Genomic DNA, 21,396 nt, shown 5'->3' with positions numbered 1-21,396 from the left:
CTTGAGTCAATCAGCTCAGATGGTAACCCTAGATGAAAAATCGTTTTTTTTTTAAACTCATGCAGGTTGATGACATTCGCCGAAAGCCACGGTCATCAAAACTAACTCATCATGCAAATCAACGGCATCCAAATTTTAATGATAATCATAAGTGAAGGTCAATGCTGTTGTTTGCTAAAATGATGATCGTAGGTGTTGAAACGATGCCTGGCAGAGAAAAAAAAACTAAGCTTCTCGCGAACCGGTTTTTTTTGACCATTGTTTTTCGTTACTCGTTAAGTTAATTTTTATCTGGGCGACTTACAGCCAGCTAATCAGCTAATCTACGTCATCAAGTAGCTTGTCTATACTATTGAACTATTGAACACCGTAGCCGCATACCGATCGCGTAACGCAAACAAACAGTCGATCGATCGGGCTTTGATCGGAACTCGGAAATAAATGAAAAAAAAAAAATGAAACCGCTCCGATTCACGTGCTTATGTGCGTATACCTTTGGCGCTACTCGGCACCATACCCGCTATTTTCCCCGACCAACCCCCGGAGACCGGGGGTTTTCGTTGGTGACTCGCTAATACGGCAGTACCCGCACGTGCCGCGTGCATTCGTGTTTCCGCGCGGTCGGCCCTTGATGTGAAAGGATCACCGCACTGCGGACAATTATGCGACTTTGCTTTTGAGATGATGTAGGATCATTATTTCAAGGATTCGAAAATTTCCAGACCAAGCTTTATTTCTTACGGCAGCAACTTGAATCTTGATTCTTCTGAATCCTCGAATCGAGTTCCTGTGACCCATAATTACAAAGCTAATATCCCACTGTTCAAAGTCGTGTGTCAGAGACCGCTCAACTGGTTGATATTGAAAGTAAAGTGGATCTCGTTTTCGTTTCGTCTTCCGCCGAACTACCCGCCGCAGCTCAACGTTTACCGTCAACCTACAACTACAGAGCATAAACACGATCGTCGGAAATCGTGTCGGAGACTTGGCACGGAAGGAAGGGAATAAACAGCGAACCTGACGGTTTTAGTCATTTCTGTGGTGCGCGATCGAACGGTTTGGAAAACGAAGCACTCTTGGCGGTTGTTTATTTGTTTTTTTTTTTGTTTGTTTGTCGTCACCGATTGTTTTACTATAACAGTAATAAAAAAAATTATCAACTGTAAGTTTTTCGTTTGCTACCTACCGTGGAAGGGATCGAGAACACAACAGCTACTGAAACATGGTGGAAACTTCGGTGGTGAAGTCAAGTTCAATGACGAAGCTAAGTGCGACGGATCCGGCAAGCAACGGGAGCGGAATCGAGACGAATACGAATACGAGCTCCGATGATCATTACAACCCATCGGTGAGGATCTTGCACATCCCGAAGCAACCGGATGGATCGTGCGGTTTTCACCTGACCCGAAGCAAATGGGATCCGTATCCTTGGGTGAGTTCAGAGCGAGAGCGTGCTGTTCAAGGTTCATGAGGTCATAGCTGGGTATTGTGTTCGTAAAAAGGTAAACCGATGTAGTTGTTGCTGGATGCTGAGCATAGTTCTTGCCAAGGAAAATTATCACTATGGATTAAGGATACAGGGTTGAAGTGGATATATTTTCGGTTTTCGTAGATATGTTTTTTCCCGATACGACTGCATTTAGTTGGCCCAAGATTTTTAATAAAAACTCTATCACAAGTTTCTTTTACCGAGTAATGCTCTGATTTGCCCATTTTGGATACATTATTCTTTCCAAGTTGAAAATTTAAAATTTTGAATGAATGGATTAACATTTAGGTACAAGGTTAAAAACGAGCTTAACACGCCTAGCAGTGAGATGATACCTTTGGTTGTATTTTGGTTTCATGAAATTATTTTGATGATCGTCGTTTCAAATGACAGTTTGAAATTTTAATCACTCATTACCCGGTAATTTTGGTGCTGCAAGTCGGATCGAAAAGAAAATTGTATGAAACCATTAAACGTGTGAAAATCGGTTAAGAGATCCATGAGATATCGCAGTGAGTTTCACTGGTTTTGAAGTCATTTTGGTAAGGGTTTTTGGCCTTTATTTACGGTACTTCTAGGGACCAAAACGCAAAGCCAATGCATTACATTCCTTTTGTAGAAATCGACCTCTCTGTCTGTTTCAACAGACTCTAACAGTTCGGTTGAAAAGTTCGTATCGTTTAATAGAAACACACATTTTTTTGCCAAAATTCGTTTTTATTATTCAACATAATTGCCATTAGAGACGATACAGCGATTATAGCGATCTTCCAACTTTTCGATACCATTTTTGTAGTACGATTTGTCCTTTGCCTCAAAATAGGCCTCAGTTTCAGTGATTACCTCTTCATTGCTTCTAAATTTTTTACCAGCGAGCATTCTCTTGAGGTCTGAGAACAGGAAAAAGTCACTGGGGGCCAAATCTGGAGAATACGGTGGATGAGGGAGCAATTCGAATCCCAATTCGTTCAATTTCAGCATAGTTTTCATCGACTTGTGACACGGTGCATTGTCTTGATGAAACAAAACTTTTTTTTTCTTCAAATGAGGCCGTTTTTTTTTAAATTCCGTCCTCCAAACGCTCTAATAACGCTATATAATAGTCACTGTTGATGATTTTTCCCTTTTCAAGGTAGTCGATGAAAATCCAAATATTCGTGAATAATATGTCCAACACGTACCTTTGATATTTTTAGGGTGTCAGCTATGTCGATCAACTTCACTTTACGGTCATTGAAAATCATTTTGTGGATTTTTTTCACGTTTTCATCGGTAACCGCCTCTTTTGGACGTCCACTGCGTTCATCGTCTTCGGTGCTCATATGACCAGTACGAAATTTTGCAAACCACTTACGAATTGTTGCTTCGCCCGGTGCAGAGTCTGGATAACAATCATCAAGCCATTTTTTGGTATCGGCGGCACTTTTTTTCATCAAAAAGTAGTGTTTCATCAACACACGAAATTCCTTTTTTCCATTTTTTTCACAATAACAAAAGTAGCTTCACTCAAAATGCAATATCTTAAAAACTAATAATCAGACAGCTGTCAAATTTATACACGTATCTTTTGAAGGTTGGTACTAACTGAAAATGGTATGGATTTAATTCTAGTGGAGCCCTCTCATAGAAACGATACGAACTTTTCAGCCGATCTGTTAGGATCTAGGGTTAAAATATCTTTCATTTGAATCTGAGTTTGTGAAAATTCGTTCAACCAACTCCGAGAAAAGCGACTTCGTATTTTGTATACACACATACAAATTAACATTAGCTAATCTCGGAGAATTGATTCTAATGGTATATGACGATCGATTCGGAAGTATATTTTCTCAGTGATTGCCAGTGCTTAAAATTGTCACGCATTCTCAATGGAAGAATCCAATCCAACTGGCTCATTTTCAATACTTTACTGTCTCATTCGTAAATGACCGACACCAGTACAAACAACGAAGAGATGAAGCATTTTCGTTTCACATTGAAAAAATGAGAGAGTATAATTGTCAATGTCACTCTTTCCTCTATGACAAGACGAAACCAAACTAGCGTCTTCAGCGAGCATCAGTAGAATTGCATTTCTCATTCTTTCATCGATGTATTGAAAATCTGTGACTCTTGGCTATAAAAAGTGACTAAAACATGACAAATCGAAGTAATAATTACATCCCAGAGCCTCTTTGGAGTCCAAAATTACTACCAATTCGAGCACCAACAGGTAAAAGTCATTTTGAAACCTTTTTCCGTGATTTTAGATTTTCGAAGCTTCGGTTGAATATCGACACTGCATACTATGGTATTTTCACTGAAAACAGCAAATGACAGGTTTCAGCTCACTGCACAAAATGTCATGAAAAGGATTCTGTGCACTGTTTTTAGATGCTGCACACAGTTCTTCAAATGTATATTAAAATCTTGTTTTACTTTGCTTCCAAACGTCGATTTATCATGAAACGCTCAAAACTCTTTTCATTGGTATAACAGATCGGCTGAAAAGTTCGTATCGTTTCTATGAGAGGGCGCCACTAGAATTAAATCCATACCATTTTCAGTTAGTACCAACCTTCAAAAGATACTTGTATAAATTTGATAGCTGTCTGATTATTAGTTTGTGAGATATTGCATTTTGAGTGTAGCTACTTTTGTTATTGTGAAAAAAATGGAAGAAATGGAATTTCGTGTGTTGATGAAACACTACTTTTTGATGAAAAAATGTGCCGCCGATACCAAAAAAAGGCTTGATGAGTGTTATCCAGACTCTGCACCGGGCGAAGCAACAATTCGTAAGTGGTTTGCAAAATTTCGTACTGGTCATATGAGCACCGAAGACGATGAACGCAGTGGACGTCCAAAAGAGGCTGTTACCGATGAAAACGTTAAAAAAATCCACAAAATGATTTTCAATGACCGTAAAGTGAAGTTGATCGACATAGCTGACACCCTAAAAATATCAAAGGTACGTGTTGGACATATTATTCACGAATATTTGGATTTTCATCGACTACCTTGAAAAGGGAAAAATCATCAACAGTGACTATTATATAGCGTTATTAGAGCGTTTGGAGGACGGAATTTAAAAAAAAAACGGCCTCATTTGAAGAAAAAAAAAGTTTTGTTTCATCAAGACAATGCACCGTGTCACAAGTCGATGAAAACTATGCTGAAATTGAACGAATTGGGCTTCGAATTGCTCCCTCATCCACCGTATTCTCCAGATTTGCCCCCCAGTGACTTTTTCCTGTTCTCAGACCTCAAGAGAATGCTCGCTGGTAAAAAATTTAGAAGCAATGAAGAGGTAATCGCTGAAACTGAGGCCTATTTTGAGGCAAAGGACAAATCGTACTACAAAAATGGTATCGAAAAGTTGGAAGATCGCTATAATCGCTGTATCGCCTCTGATGGCAATTATGTTGAATAATAAAAACGAATTTTGGCAAAAAAATGTGTGTTTCTATTAAACGATACGAACTTTTCAGCCGAACTGTTAACACATGGATCAATAAGTCCCGAGACTAAAGCAGAGATGGCGCTCGTAGTAAACCAGTAACCACGTCTTTCTAGAGTACTAACCTTTGCTTGAAACGGGTCAAAATTTTAAGTCGATCCGACATGAAACAGCTGAGTTATCGAGGTTGGAGTAAAGTCGTTTTGTAGTTTGTTTAAAAAATGGAAAAAACCGAGTTTCATGTTTTGATAAAACATTGTTTTTTAATGGGTAAAAACACCGTGCAAGCGAAACAATGGATTGAAAAATGTTATCCGGACTCTTGTCCATCAAAAGCAACGATTTGTCGGTGGTTCGCCGAGTTTAAACGTGGTCGTACCGACACAAATGACGTGGAACGCTCGGGTAGACCTGTGGAAGACGTTAAACCGGAAAATGTGAGTGAAGTGACAAAAATTATATTGAAAGATCGTAAAGTGAAGCTCCGTGAGATTGCTGAGATGACACAGATATCATATGGAAGTGTATTTACTATCATTCATGAAAAATTGAGCATGAAAAAGTTGTTTTCCAAGTGGGTGCCGCGATTGCTTTCGATGGAACAAAATGCACCCTGCCACAAGTCGATGAAAACAATGGCGACATTGAACGAATTGGGCTTTGATCTGCTTTCCCACCCCCCATACTCCCCAGATACAGCCCCCAGTGACTACTGGCTCTTTGCTGATCTTAAAAAAAATGCTCCAGGGAAATAGATTTGGCTCAAATGAGGAGGTCATCGCTGAAACTGAAGCTTATTTTGAAACGAAAGATAATTTTTTTTATAAACATTGTATTGAAAAATTGGAAAAACGTTGGAACCATTGTATCACCCTAAAAGATGATTATGTTGATGAATAAAAACAAAATTTACAAAAAAGTGTTTCCATTGTTAGTCTCGGGACTTATTGATCCATGTGTTAAGTGGGAAAAGTCATCTCCCTGTGATTTTACATTTTATTAGATGCACATAAATGGAGCGTCGCAGCTCACGCAAATTTTCGTGGAAGAACATTTAATATTAATTCGAAAACTCCATACATGAAATTCATTGAAATAAAAAAAAGAATACTGAGAGCAACTGTCGCGACTTGAACCGAGAATCATTGGATCGGAAGTACGTCTGTTAATCGACCGAGCCACAGAAGCATGCAGCTTCTTGCTAGCAGAACGCAAGTTACAGTCGAAACCAGTAAAATTCAAGCTCATCTAACATTAAGTCATTACAAATGAGATTTTCCGTCATTTGACAAATTAGGTGTTTATGAATTACATCGTATGTGGGATTAAGTCACTGGATGCCGCGGATGAATACTCAGGAACAAAAAATACGAACGCGAGCGCATTTCTGGTGCATGTTTGGCTATGCTGATGCAGATTCGGTTAGACTTTTGATGTAGGTTTTGGTAATTGTTGACGAAACCTGGATCTCAATCGAACAGGTTTCTTGGATCGTCATGGCAAACTTTTCATAAACTACCTTGAAAAATAACAATTAAACCATGCATTATTAGAGCGATTGAATACCAAATATCGCTACCACGGCAACATAAGTGCAACGCTACCGTCTTCGATTTAGGGTACCAATTACTTCACTATTCACCTTCTTCACCCAATTTGGCATCCTCGAACTATTACGCTTATTTGTTCCAAAATATTAAGAACTCGATGTGAGTTTCACTTTGAAGTTTTCGACCGCTACTTCCGGAACCTGAAATCGGGAACCGCCGAAGTGAGTTTGTATGGCTACCAACTAACATGACCTATAAATTGGAGTAAGGAGTTTAGAAGATTTTCTGTTCTTCACGTGTCCTAACAAGGGAGCCACCTTAGACCACCCATTTTCATGCTATTCACGAACGATCTTGGCAGAGAATTCTAAAAATATACCGCATCATCGCAAACCCTTGTGGATTATGGTGGTCTTCTAATGGAGAGGGTTTTATACATGTGTAACTGAATCCTAATTTTTTTTTCTTCTGCGAAAGCTAATACCGTTTTGGTATTCATCACATGCAACATTCAGGACTTTAATGATGTGTATTTTCTCTGGAATGTTTATATAGCACTAGTACGCAGTATTCTGGAATATTGTGTTGCAATTTGGGTCTTGTATCACAATGTTCAAATCGGTCGAATCGAAAGGGTACGAAAGTCAAAAGTACGGAGAACGTGTAAGCTCCCGATATCACATATTATATGCGTTTAAACTTCAAAAGTGTCCAGAGACCCTAAATTTTTGTGTCCTAATTAAATTATTCGTTGCTATTACAAGCTGATTTACGTACTACTGTTTAATTTTGATATTTGGTTCGCACTAGTTCGATTGTGGCATCGAAGTTAGAGTGGAAATGAGTCAAAATTTTGCTCATGCATCTCGCACATCCCTGCTACTCGCACGCGAAGTTGTCGAAATTGATGAATGTGGTTAAAATTACTGTTACCAGTGTTATAAAAGTATTCGGAGAATGTTTGTCCTACGCCAGGAAGACTGAAACGGGGGGAAAGCGAACGCCGAATGTCGCAAAATTGTAGCAAAATATGGGCATGATCCCCCACTTCTGCATCCAAGATGTCACAACCAAGCTGGGAATGCCGGCTACAACCATTCATCGAATAAAAAAAAAATAGCTATGAGATAACTCCAAATAGTGCGATAAGCAAATCAAGTCGGTCGGTTGCGCAAGCAGCTGATGTGGTTTATTTACAGGGAAATTTCAGAACAGGAGTACTTTACGGCTACTGGAAGAGAGATTTTTTTTTGAGCTGTCAAAGTTTGCAAATAAATATCTCATCTGTTCCAATGGCTTGACGAACGATATTTGAATCACGGACCGGAAACATCAACTAAAAACCGTGTAACACATGTACTGAAAAGTCCCGGGCCTAACAAAGAGAACACGATTTTTTGCTTCAAAATAAACTTTATTCATCAACGTAATTTCCGTCAAGAGCACCGCAATCATTCCAGTGCCGTTCTACTATTTCAATACCACTTTTGTAGAACGAATTATCTTTTGTCTCAAAATTGACCTTAGTTTTAGCGATAACCTCTTCATTCGTGCGAAATTTCTAACCGGCAAGCATTCTTTAGGTCTGCAAACATCCAGTAGTCGCTGGGAGCCAAATCTGACGAATACGGTGGATGTGAGAGAAATTCGAAGTTCAATGCATGTAGTTTTCCCATTGTTTTGATTGACTTGTGACACGGTGCGTTGTCTTGATGGAACAAATTTTTGGCATTAAAAATGCCTTACTCTTCACTATATGGGGCCGGGTGTCAATTAAAAGTTTCAAAAATAGTCGCGTAACCTTTTTGTGTCATAATTTTGAACGTTAATAACTCGGTCATTTGTTGATGGATTGTTATAATTTAACAACCAATCGATTCGGAAACTTTTAACTTAAACATGTATGACGACGTCGTTTCAGTATTTCAATAGCATACTATTGAAAAAATGGTTAGAATCGACCTATGTTTTCATCCACCAATCCCCGTTGTGCAAAATGACGTCAACTTCTTGTTCGGCATAGGAGGCTTTGCGTCATGCATAAAAAACACCGCAACGTTATGCGTAGTATGAAGAGAAATCTATAAATATAGGCTGCACAATATTTCTTTGCCTAGTTGATGTTTGACTGTGAATGAAACAAGTAGCTCGTCCAGTGAGCTGATCACTGGATTGTGTATGCGTTCGCTCGCTGGATTGTCGCTTTTGCATTATGTGTTGGTGAAATTTCCTGTTGTCTGCGCAACACCGTGTTCGCTTGAGTATCTTATATATCATCTAGATATTGAAGAACCGAATCAGCGTGGTTACCGATTCTTTTGAAATGTCCCATGTATTTAGTAAATTTTTGGTCGATTTTGCCATTAAAAATTCGTCACACTTCGCTTCCCGAGGCTGGGTGTCAATTTAAAACATGCAAAACTAATCGCGTAATATTTTTCTGTCATAATTTTAAACGCTTATAACTCAGTCATTTATTGTTGTATTTATATAATTCAACAATCAATCGATTCGGAAACATTTAACTTAAACTTATGAGATAACGTCATTTGAATATTTTAATTGCATACCATTGAAAAATTGTTTTGAATTGAGTATTTTATTTTATTTCTCTGGTAACTATCAGGCCAATTTAGAATTATCGGCTATAGATTTTTCGGATCTAATTTGTTTCTCGATGATTTGTTGATGGATTTTCCTCATTTAAATGATTCCAAAGCTTCAATATTGTAAGCTTAAAAATGTTTTAATTTGTCAACGGATCAGTTTGCATACTTAAATCTGCTTCCCATACGAACAAAACCCTAGAAACGATCCATTTTTAATGTTATTGTGCTCGGTCGTGTCTAGAATACAACCCTCTAATTTTTTTCTTTGTCATACGCTCCAATAACGCTATATAATTTTCACTGCTAATGGTATTTCCTTTCTCAAGATAGTCGATTATACCACGCACATCCCTAAATACCGAGACCATAACCTTTCCAGTCGATTGTTGTTGCGTTTTCGGGCGATTTAGACGAGGTTCACCAGTTGCTGTCCACTCATGTGACGATCGTTTTGTTTCCGGAGTGAAGTGATGAAACCAAGTTTCATCCATTGTCACATATCGACGCAAAAAATCCGTTTTACGTTTAAACATAGCCAAACACTGCTCAGAATCATCAACACGTACTCGTTTTTGATCAACAGTGAGCAAACGGGGCACCCACTTCGAACAGAGCTTTCTCATAGTCAAATGCTCATGTAGTATAAAGCCAACACGTTCTTTTGATAACTTTACGATGTCAGCAAAATCACGCAACTTCACCTTTCGATCATTCAAAACGGTTTCGTGTTTTTTATGTTATCGCCTCATTTGGACGTCGCAAAAAAATATTCTCGAAACACACAACTTTCCTTACTTCAACAAAGCTGAACAAAAATTCATTCATTTCAGTTAGCAGCGCGAAAACACGATGTCAACTTTATGGCATTTACTCGCTGTGGAATGATGCGCACTATTCCCCAGTGGTGAAGATTTTGGGTGAACAGCGAGCGGACACAGAAAGCAATAATCGGAGATTCATGGTCAAGGACAGACACTTTAGCGAACGATTGTTTTCGTTTGACGTTATTTTAGCATAAATAGCGACTTGAGAAAGAAGGCCACAACCAGCCATAAATTAGTGATAATAAATTTAAGCGTTGAAGCGTTATCGAAAATAACAAACGATTATTTTTTTTTTTGATTGTTGTGATCAGTGGAAGGCTTGAATTTCGTTTCCCGCGAAGCAAAACAACCGTCAAACCGGATGTGGTGGTAGTGAAGACGGATTTTCAATTTACGGTGATGGTACCCATAATCGTCTCATTAGCCGATAGCCACTACATTAATTCCGTACGGAATTTTCGTTACGTCCTAAGTATAAATGACAGATCCTGTTTGTTTACTTTCTCTTTCAATTAATATGGAATATTTCGGATATATTTTTTTTTGAAAATTTTCTCATTGTAGACTATAAGGTGATAGTTTTAGTTATTATTCTCAGTCGTGATAATCGGAATAGAAGGTGAACAAATAGAATCTATAATTTGCACTTAGGTCGTAATGAAGGAAGAAATATCGTCTTCGCCCCTAGGAAGAAATAAGGAGAGTATCGAAAATAAGCTAAAAAATTTGATCAAAAACGATATTTATTCAAACTAAAAATTGATCCTTTATTGCACGAGGTTAAACTCAAGCATAATGAAAACCGGATGAAATTTAAGTTATTCTTTCACGAATTTTCGAACTTTTAATCGAATGTCGCATGTTTTGGACACTTAAGCCCAAATTTTTTTTAACTTCTGCATGTTCCCAGCTGTCTTACTAGTCTTTTTGAAGACCCTCTTCACGATTGCCCCGTAACGTTCGATGGGTGGTGGATTGATATTTTTCTCAACGAAGTTTATACCCTTTTCCGCAAGCCAATTGAGAATGGGTTTGGCATAGTGAGCCGACGCTAAATCCGGCCAAAAACAATGGAGGTGTACTATGCTTCTTATATAAAGGCAGCAATCTCTTCTGGAGATACTCAGATCGATAGATTTCTGCATTTATAGTTCCGGTACTGTAAAAAATGGTTGACTTCTAACCACAGGAGCATATTGCTTGCCATATCTGCACCATTCGACCGAATTTCTCCACTTGAATCGACCTGTCCGCATCGCCCTCATCCTCCACAACAACGACAGTAAAGTATTATGGACCCGGAAGAGTTTTTGAGTCCATTACATAAGTCTCATCGTCCATCAAAACGCGTGCATCAGGACACTGCAAAAGACGCGAATACAATTTCCGGGCCCTTGTTGCTGCTCGCTTCTTCTGTTCTACACTTTGTTTCGAGATTTTCTGCTTCATGTAGGTCTTCAGGTGATTTCACCTCTTGATACGTTGTATCATTCCGAGACTCGTTCCTACTTTGTTGGCCAAATCACGTATTGACATTGATTTGTTCTTCATGATTAGAGATACCACTTTCTGGTCCAGTTTCGGGTTAGAAGAACCGGATTTTTTGCCTCTTCCTGGTAGTTCATCCAAAGAATAGTGTTCCTCAAACTTATTAATGATGGTTTTAACACTGGCATGATGAATTCAAAACCGCTTCGCCAATTTTCGCATAGTAAAACTCTTCTCATTTAGCCATGTGTACAAAACCTTAATTTCCACTTCCATTTCAATACGCGACATTTTGAAAACGCAGAATTTCAACCGCACAAACAAGTAAACAAACGAAAGCTGACAACCAAACGCACAGCATGCTGTGATCTGAGCATGAAAAACCATCACAAACACATGCGTACAACACAGATGTATGTGGATAGCTTATTTTCGATACACTCCTTAGGCAGTTGATATAAGGTTTTACAAGAACTCGTAATGAGTAAAACTTATGTTTGACATGTACCGGTGGTTTGTTTACACTTGTAATAGGGGTTTCCTAAGGATGACCTACGCGAGCAAAGCACTGTTTCATTATGTATGTTATATTAGTTAATGCACAAAAAATCCATTGGTTTCTTTAAAAAATCGAAGAGACACATTATTATTACACCACTAGGTGGATTAAAACAGGTTTTTTTACCCTCACTACTTACCTCAGTCCAAGTCCAGTTCGAGTCCTAAGAATCGGCTGCAAAGTTTGTTGAAACAGAAATGCCAAAATCGGCGAAAGGAATGTAATGTCAGAACTTTACTTTGCTAACATCGATTTGAAAATTCAGCCGTACTGTTTACATCCTCGCAAGGCAACTTGGTTCAGCATAAGACATACTAAAGGCAAAATCCATGAAGAAAGTACTACTAAACTGTCAAGGATGACCGCTTGTTCATTTTTGACATCACGATAAAAAACATAATTAGGTTTTTTACCGTCACTGCTAACCTCAATCGGATGAACACATTTTGACAATTCAGCGGTACTGTTTGTAAACAGACTTTTTTGTTCGTTTGTCTGTTGACAAACGGATGAGAACGTTCACGGTCTTGTTTGTAAACAGTACCGCTGAACTGTCTAGGATGAACGCTTGTTCATTTTTTACATCACGGTAAAAAACCTAAGGTTTTGCACGTACATGACATAACCTCACAAAATGAATTTTTTTTGACAGTCGACGTGTATTTGTTTACAGTTTAAAAGTTCATCAGAGGTCCATCTCTTGAATTTAAAAATTGCAAGTCGTCTCACACTAAACAGATTTATACAAATATCGCTCCTTGATGCTGAAAAAAGATATACAGGGCAATCTTTTCAGTTCTTTTCACTTTGGAACACGTTTTTAACAGGCACTTTTTTTTCGTAATTTTTCAATTTTTAATTTGCAGCCACAAAACAAAACAAACACACGGCAACTGTCAAAACAGAATTTGGTTCATCGACAGTTCATTTGTGTCGTCATCGTGCAAAACCTAATTAGGTTTTGCACGATGACGACACAAATGAACTGCCGATGAATCAAGTTCATCTTTGACAGTTGCCGTGTACTTGTTTTGTTTTGCGACTGCAAGTTAAAAATTGAAAAAAATGAATAAAAAGTGCCTGTTAAAAACGTATTACACAGTGAAAACAACTAAAAAGATTGCCCTGTATGTGTTTCCAGCATCAAGGAGCGATAAATGTATGAATCTGTTGAGTGTGAGGCGACTTGCAATTTTTAGATTCGAACGATGAACTTCTGATGAACTTTTAAACTGTAAACAAGTACACGTCGACTGTCAAAAAAAGTTCATTCTGTTCAGTTTTGTGAGGTTATGTCATGTTCGTGCAAAACCTAATTAGGTTTTACACGATGACGACTACAAATGAACTGCCGCTGAATCAAGTTCATCTTTGACAGCTGCCGGAGGTTTATTTTGTAATGCGACTGCAATCTAAACATTAAAAAATGACGAAAAAGTGCCTGGTAAAAACGTTTTCCATAGTGAAAAGAATTAAAAAAAGATTGTCCTGTTTGCGTTTCCACCATCAAGGAGCGATATTTGTATAAATCTGTTTAGTGTGAGACGACTTAAGCAAAGTCTTGGCACTACATTCCTTTTGTGGAATTTGGCCTTTCTGTTTCAACAGACTTCGCAGCCGATTCTTAGTGTACAGAATCATTGCATGGCTAGTACTATAGAACCTGCTGACACTAAGAATCCTTCCAGGTCGGGGCTCGAACATACGACAACTGGACCAGTAAGACCAGCGTCCTATGCAATGACGACTGAGACGACTTGCAATTTTTAAATTCAAACGATGGACCTCTGATGCACTTTTAAACTGTAAACAAATACAAGGCGACTGTCAAAAATGTTCATTTTATTCATGTTTGTGAGGTTATGTTATGTTCGTGTAGAACCTAATAACACATGGATTAATAAGTCCCGAGACTAAAGCAGAGATGGCGCTCGTAGTAAACCAGTAACCACGTCTTTCTAGAGGACTAACCTTTGCTTGAAACGGGTCAAAATTTTAAGTCGATCCTACCAGAAACAGCTGAGTTATCGAGGTTGGAGTAAAGTCGTTTTGTAGTTTGTTTAAAAAACGGAAAAAACCGAGTTTCGTGTTTTGATAAAACATTGTTTTTTAACGGGTAAAAACACCGTGCAAGCGAAACATTAGATTGAAAGATGTTATCCGGACTCTTGTCCATCAAAAGCAACGATTTGTCGGTGGTTCGCCGAGTTTAAACGTGGTCGTACCGACACAAATGACGCGGAACGCTCCAAAATTGTAGAATGATTGTTTTATTAAATGAATAATTTATTTAGTGATCTGATTTCTTCTTTAAGTTTTTTTTTGAAATTCTGATCATTATATTTCGATATAAAGCTACGGAAGAACTTATTTTTTCAATTAATGAGCTTCATCGCGAGTCTTGCAAATGAAAATAAAACATCATAACTGATTTTATTATTATATTGTTATCATAATTTTTAACTTTCAACCGTTTTCATTCGTTAAATATCTCAAATTGTTATACATATCAACTGTTGATTAACTTGTGTTATGATTTTGCTATTAGATTTTTTACCGTCACTGCTAACCTCAATCGGATGAACACATTTTGACAGTTCAGCAGTACTGTTTATAAACAGAAATTTCTTTTGTTTGTTTATTGACAAATTGGATCAGACCATTTACGGTCCGTATCGCCTAAATAAAGTTTTAAAACATTTGTTCACGATTGAATACGGTTCGTTTTTGATATTTATTAAATAAAAGTAACTAGTTGCAAAATGTAAAGATGATTGTTTTAGATGTGCTGTTCGATTTTTGTTTAAGCTTGTTTGTAAACAGTACCGCTGAACTGTCAAGGATGAATACTTGTTCATTTGTGTCGTCACGATAAAAAATCTAATGTGCATCTGATTGGGTATCGCTTAATTAGAGTTTAAATAAAATTTTTGTTAACGATTCGATTCGGTTCGTTTCGTCCCTTGGTATGGTTTGTTGAAGCTTGTTTGTAGAAAGTACCGCTGAACTGTCAAGGATGAATTTTTGTTCATTCGTGACGTCATAATAAAAAAACTAATTAAGTTATGCACGAACATGACATAACCTCACAAAAATGAGCAGAACGAACTTTTTTTGACAGTCGACGTGTACTTGTTTACAGTTTAAAAGTTCATCAGAAGTTCATCGTTCGAATGTAAAAATTGCAAGTCGCCTCACACTCAACAGATTCATACATAAATCGCTCCTTGATGCTGGAAACACATACAGGGCAATATTTTTAGTTATTTTCACTGTGGAATACGTTTTCAACAGGCACTTTTTCGTCACTTTTTCAATTTTTAACTTGCAGTCGCAAAACAAAACAAGTACACGGCAACTGTCAAAGATGAACTTGATTCATCGGCAGTTCATTTGTGTCGTCATCGTGCAAAACCTAATAGAGTATAAATTTCAACACCAGACCATTTCTTTTTCTTTTTTCTGCTATGACTAATTCTCAGCAAGCGTCAAATTCTGTAGAATTCGTCTTCAAAATAGATATTGACTCCTAACTCCTGACTGCATACTGACCGTCTGAAAAAAAACACAAAACAAATCGTGACTCTTTTTACAGTTTGATTCAAAAAAAAATCTTCACCAAACGATTTGCTGAGGTATGACAAAATGTTGATCGTTCAGCACAATTTCTTGACAATTTTAATGAAATGTTTCATAGTGTAAGACTTCCAGTAAATATTAACCAAACATTGGGCCGTATGAATAAAATGTAGTAAAGTCTCTTGTTTGTAGTATCTTCTCAAAAACATAGTTAACAGAGTAAAACACGTTTGGTTTGGTTTTAATTTTTCTACTTCACTTTATCAGCAAACACACGAGTAGCAACCTCTGGAGCTACCTACCGAAAAATTGTAGTAAATACTACATGTTCGATCGTTGTTGTGTAGTAAAGTCTCTGATTTTGACAGGAATGTGATCCACATGTAGCATTTACTACCGAAATTCAAGCATGCTACGTTTTATTCATACGACCCATTGTGGAATATCTACTTTGGACAACAAAACATGAAGTCAACTTGCATGGCAATATTAAATAAACAGATTATTCAGAACAAAATGATGGAAGTTTTAACAAAAATATTGACGAACGGTAAGAGAGAAAACAATTGTGGGATATTGTGGTGACAAACAAATGGGAATGACGTATTACTAAAGAGGTGACAATAATATTTCCCCGAGCAAAGACCACTCATGACTAACAATTCCCGATGATAATCAAATACTCAAATAAAAGCCGTCACCCTTTGAATAATATTGCTTCTGCTGGAATGATTATTTTCCATCAAGTTGAAACTGGATTTGAACTCACTCACTGTTAACAGCTGAGTCAACGATGCTGGCAGGCTCGTATTAGGCTAGCAACAGCACACAGCACAACAGAACTAAAAACTGCTATTTAATTGACAGTAAAATCAAAGCAACCGAATATTTTCATTCGGAAATGACAGTTTTACCGCAACGGAATGGTCGGTTTTGTTAACACGTTTTTCGTTTCTGTTTCCTCCTCAATAGGTCAGTGGAGTAGATGAAGTTTCGCCAGCTGAGGTGACCGGTTTGAAGGCCGGCGACTGTGTACTAGAGGTGAGTTGAGTTTTTACTTTCGCAGCTGGTTGACGAGGGAAACGCCTACTTTTATGCAAAGTGTATACAAACACATCGTTTAGTTCCGTTAAATTAGCATTTATCCAACGAGTAATGTCAGCGCCATGCACTTCCGGTGTGGTTGACAATGGTGATCGGGAATAATTTCTTTTTCTTATAAATAAACAATGAACTAATTTTCGTTATGAGTGAACCATTTCTACTTTGCAGGTCAACAACGAGGACATTCTCGGCATGCGGATTGCCGAGGTTGCCGGTATGGTACGCTCCAAATCAGATATAGTGACACTGCTGCTATGGAGCACCGGTATGGAGCCAACCTGTAATCCGGAGTCGCTTTGTTGTGGCCCAATGCCAATCAATCTGGAGCGATTATCGGCCAGTATGCAAACTATCGTGGCCGCTCTGGAGTGTCCCGTTTGTTTCGACACTATCCCGCCGCCGGTTTTCCAGTGTCAGAACGGTCACCTGGTGTGCTCTCGCTGTCGGGTACGTTCGGAGCGATGTGCCATCTGTAGGGAGAAGTATACCTTCGGTCGGTCACTGCTGGCCGAGCAGGTGTATCAGTCGATTGCCCAATCGTTCAATTTGACCGAAGGGAACGATGGTAGGCTACGCGAGCGATTGTTTGGGGCCAAGTGCACGAGAAAGAAACCACGCAGTCCCTTTAACAGTGAAGGCCATCTACCGGCTGGCAAGCAGATCCACTCGCATACACACAAGTTCCTGGCGAGGATAATGGGAAAATCATCCTCCGTTGACAATTTGAGTAAAAACCAACTCGGTGAACAGGGCGACGAACTGCACGGACTGAAGGGGAAATCGTTATCATTATCGTCTAGCGAAATATTCAGGTGATAAATTTGTTGTTTAAAACTGAAACAAAAAAGTTGAAAATAATGATGTTCCTCAAATTCCAGGCGCGATAACACGGTATCCGTTCCACGCTGCACATCGTCCAATCGACTAGCTCCGGAACTGGCGGCTTCGTGTAATAGTTTGACCATACGAAGGCAAACCTCGTCTCTATCGTGTAACGTTTCGGCGGAAAGCTTAAGAAGTATACCGGAAAATGGGATTCAAATTGAAGTACCTGATCATTCCCAACCGCAAGGGACGGTTTATTGCTGTCCTTGCGGTGAATATTGTAATGATAAGATAAATGGTAAGGATGGTGCCAATAAATTCTATTACTAAACAGGGACTTGTGCAAGTTTCCAATTGTTGGTTGGTTGGGAACCTAACAGCAATTGGTAAACCACAGTCCTAATTGCTAGACCATTCCATTGGTTCGTCTTCCATGTGCGGTCCGGTCCGGTCCGGTCCATTCTTCCTCAATCATCCATTTTCCAACGATTAGAATGGATTCATTGTCGTTGATTTACAGTTTCCGCGCTGGAGCAGCACGTAACCGAGCATCACCGGACGCCGATCATTTCGTTTGGCACCGCATCGGCTGAGATTTCACTTCCGCCCAGGACACCTGTTGACAATGCCTGCCTGGTGCTGATACTTGATAGTCATAAATTTTGGCTGAAATTAATCTCGAGTCCGAGGTAAGCCTCATAAATTAGTAGCCGCCTTGCCGCCAACCCTGTCGGAACGGGGTGCTTCCCGGCGGCGACCATTGCTAAATGTGATTTGGCGTGTTTGATTTATGTGCTTGTAACTACTTCGTTTGCCTATGTGAAGTATATCTATATCTATCTATCTCTCTCATCCCACACGTAGTTCCGTCGGTGATATCTTCATATCGGCCCTCCTGCAGGGAGCAGAAACCGAGTGCCGGAACTATGCACTGGAGGTGGTGATACGGAAAGCCGGACTGCATCAGATACTGGGAAAGGAACTGATTTCCCGCTCGGAGGTTCACTCGATGAAAGACAAATCATGGAATGTGAGTATGAAAGCGTTAGACCCCAGTGTTAAGGGATGGCATTTTTTTTGTATGTACACCTTTGATAATGTGGCGATTATGGTCTTCCGCAGGATGTCAGCAAATCCAGAAGCGGTGTTCACTACACTAGCGAGTGTATTAAATCAACATTCGAACCGGAAACGGAGATACTGCTAAAGGCCAGCATTAAACGATTGTCTGACATTGCCTAGTTGTGCTACGAAAGGTTCGTTTAAGCTCAATAAAAAAGATAAGAGTGATTTAATTGACATTATCATTAACATTTTAGCATTGCATATAAAGAAGACAAAGTGACGAACTGCCATACGACAGAGAAAGGGTTTGAATTAGTCTCAAAGTGTTATGATGATCTATTACATTTGGAATAAAATATTCATGTTTTAAATAAAATTATCGCCCAATCGCGTTCACGGGCATGCCGAAGCTTCCCCTTTTCTGTATGCTCAAAAACTAGTTTTATGTTATTATACTAAGTAAATGGAGAGACTTTGAATATATTCGAAGTTATTTTTTTCATTGACACCGCCAAAAAACGAATCATTGCCGGAAAATTTCAAATTCTATTATTTTTTGGTGGTGTAATGGAGCTTTACTCATATAACTGTGGAATTCTTAAAAAAAACTTCATTTATTAGAAACAGAAAACTTTGCTCGTGGGTGAAATAGCATAACCTAAAAATCGAAACACGCTATAGTTTCTCGAACTCGAAGTCGGATCTGGATAAAATTCAATAGCAGTCTAGGCGGCTTGAGCCTAAAATTTCTCGGGAAAAAGTGATTGAGATCCTTCTAGCAGTTTTTGATAACTATTTCCGATACTTGCAGAGCCGGATTTCGAAGGCCGCTAGAGTCAAAGTCGATTCGAATGGCTGACAACTACTAGATGCTACAAATTGGAACAGTTTTGAGCTCAATTTGAGAACAATTGATCCATTTTATTCATCGTCGCTCTTCTAAACGACGTCTGGAAATTTTAAGCACTCATCACCCTGCTTCTCTAAAGACTGTCCCAGAAAGTATGGACGCAACCAAAAACCGCCGCCATTTCGCATTGGTTCAGAATCTGTCAATTTTTATGGCTGCGTCCTGTTGTTTACACTTTTCTCTAACCACTTGTGCAGTTGTTTATTCGTTTTCATTAGTTTGTTTCGAAATGCGTGGACTTTCAGCAGAACAACGTCGAAAAATTGTGTACAAATGGTGCACAGAACGCGGACTGTCACTGAGAAAGATAGCAAAAATGGAAGGAGTAAGTGAAAAAGCCGTGCGAAATGCAATCAGGAAGTTCGGTACGGGAATCACCTTTGAGAATAAACCGAAAACGGGTCGAAAAAAAGGTCCGTTGGATAAACGTATACTGAAGGCGTTCGAGCAAAAGAAGGAGGTTTCAGTTCGGGATGTAACCAAAAATGTGGGCACTTTGAAGTAGAGGTGGAAATAAGCCCATTTTGTGCATAAAATGTGAATCAAGATTTCCGATTATGAATAAAAAAACCGAACACCGTGAATTAAAAAATTGGGTAATGTTTTAAGTTGTGGGATTATGTTTTAAGTTGTGGGAAATGAAATTGAAGACCTTTTCCAATTCTAAGTAAAACCAAAATTTATCTTATCAAAAATCATTCGTTTCAAAACTCATTATAATATCTACAGTAAATATGTGATATGAGGAAGATAATACTGACTATTTTGATACACTGTGAATCAAAAAATTTGCTTATTTCCACCTCTGCTTTGAAGTCAAATGTTCTTCGTGCTAAAGAACGTTTGAATCTTCGAACCTGTATAAAGCAGAAACAACCAAAACGTAGTTCGAAGAAGAAGAAGAAGCATCGATCAGGCCGAGGGTCCGAAAGCTGTACAATACGATTCTTGCTGGTAATTTGAACCTACGTGAAACTCGATTACAAATCCTTGCCGAGACCACAATATTATACGGGCAAGTGTTGAACCAGTCCGAGACATCGATTGAAGTCGAAAAATTTGATAAGAAAGCTATGGTCTGGCAAGCAATTTGTAGCTGCGGTAACATTTCGAAACCCTTCATCAACACTGCTTCAATGAACAGCGAAATACACATCAAGGAATGTTTACACAAACGACTTCTACCCATGATTCCTGTTGTCTTCTGGCTAGATCTTGCTTCTTGCCACTACTCGAAATCAACGGTAGAATGGTATACTACCAAAAATGTCACTTTCGTCCCAAAAGACATGAATTCACCAAATTGCCCACAACTTCGACCAATTGAGGAATTTTGGGCATTAACGAAGGCACATCTTAGGAAATATGTCTCGGCAGCCGAAACCATTCAACAGTTCGAAAAAGATTGGAAAAAAGTGTCAAAACTTGTCGCCAAGAAGTCTGTACGGAATTTAATGAGGAACGTTCGCAAGAATGTGCGCCAGCTAGTCTACAATGGTTAAGTAGCAAATGTTGAGAATAATATTCTGTTGTTGTAGTCTAATATTATCTGTATATCGAATAAAATTTGAATATCTAACACTTGTGAATTATTTAACACATGGATCAATAAGTCCCGAGACTAACAATGGAAACAACATTTTTTTGCAAAATTTTTTTTATTCATCAACATAATCACCTTTTAGGGTGATACAATGGTTCCAACGTTTTTCCAATTTTTCAATACCATATTTATAAAAAAAAATTATCTTTCGCTTCAAGATAAGCTTCAGTTTCAGCGATGACCTCCTCATTTGAGCCAAATCATTTTTCCCTGGAGCATTTTTTTAAGATCAGCAAAGAGCCAGTAGTCACTGGGGGCTAAATCTGGCGAGTATGGGGTATGGGGAAGCAGATCAAAACCCAATTCGTTCAATTTCGCCATTGTTTTCATCGACTTATGGCAGGTTGCATTT

The 21,396-nt window shown here is 38.6% G+C and overlaps 1 protein-coding gene across 1 annotated transcript; it reads left to right on the top strand.

The window, feature by feature from the left end:
* The first annotated feature begins 1,046 nt into the window (after positions 1–1,046).
* LOC131435770 (uncharacterized) lies at positions 1,047–18,907 on the top strand. The gene is made up of 8 exons (XM_058603965.1): positions 1,047–1,432; positions 16,510–16,578; positions 16,810–17,453; positions 17,520–17,764; positions 17,987–18,155; positions 18,331–18,496; positions 18,589–18,722; positions 18,786–18,907. The coding sequence occupies exons 1-7, from the start codon at positions 1,223–1,225 to the stop codon at positions 18,706–18,708; spliced, it is 1,623 nt and encodes a 540-aa protein (XP_058459948.1). The 5' UTR covers positions 1,047–1,222; the 3' UTR covers positions 18,709–18,722; positions 18,786–18,907.
* The last annotated feature ends 2,489 nt before the right edge of the window (positions 18,908–21,396 follow it).

The sequence above is a fragment of the Malaya genurostris genome, chromosome 1 (assembly GCF_030247185.1).
Source record: "Malaya genurostris strain Urasoe2022 chromosome 1, Malgen_1.1, whole genome shotgun sequence".
NCBI classification, from domain to species: Eukaryota; Metazoa; Arthropoda; class Insecta; order Diptera; family Culicidae; genus Malaya; species Malaya genurostris.
Note: the sequence above shows the minus strand (reverse complement) of the source record. Positions and strands in the feature narration are given on the sequence as shown.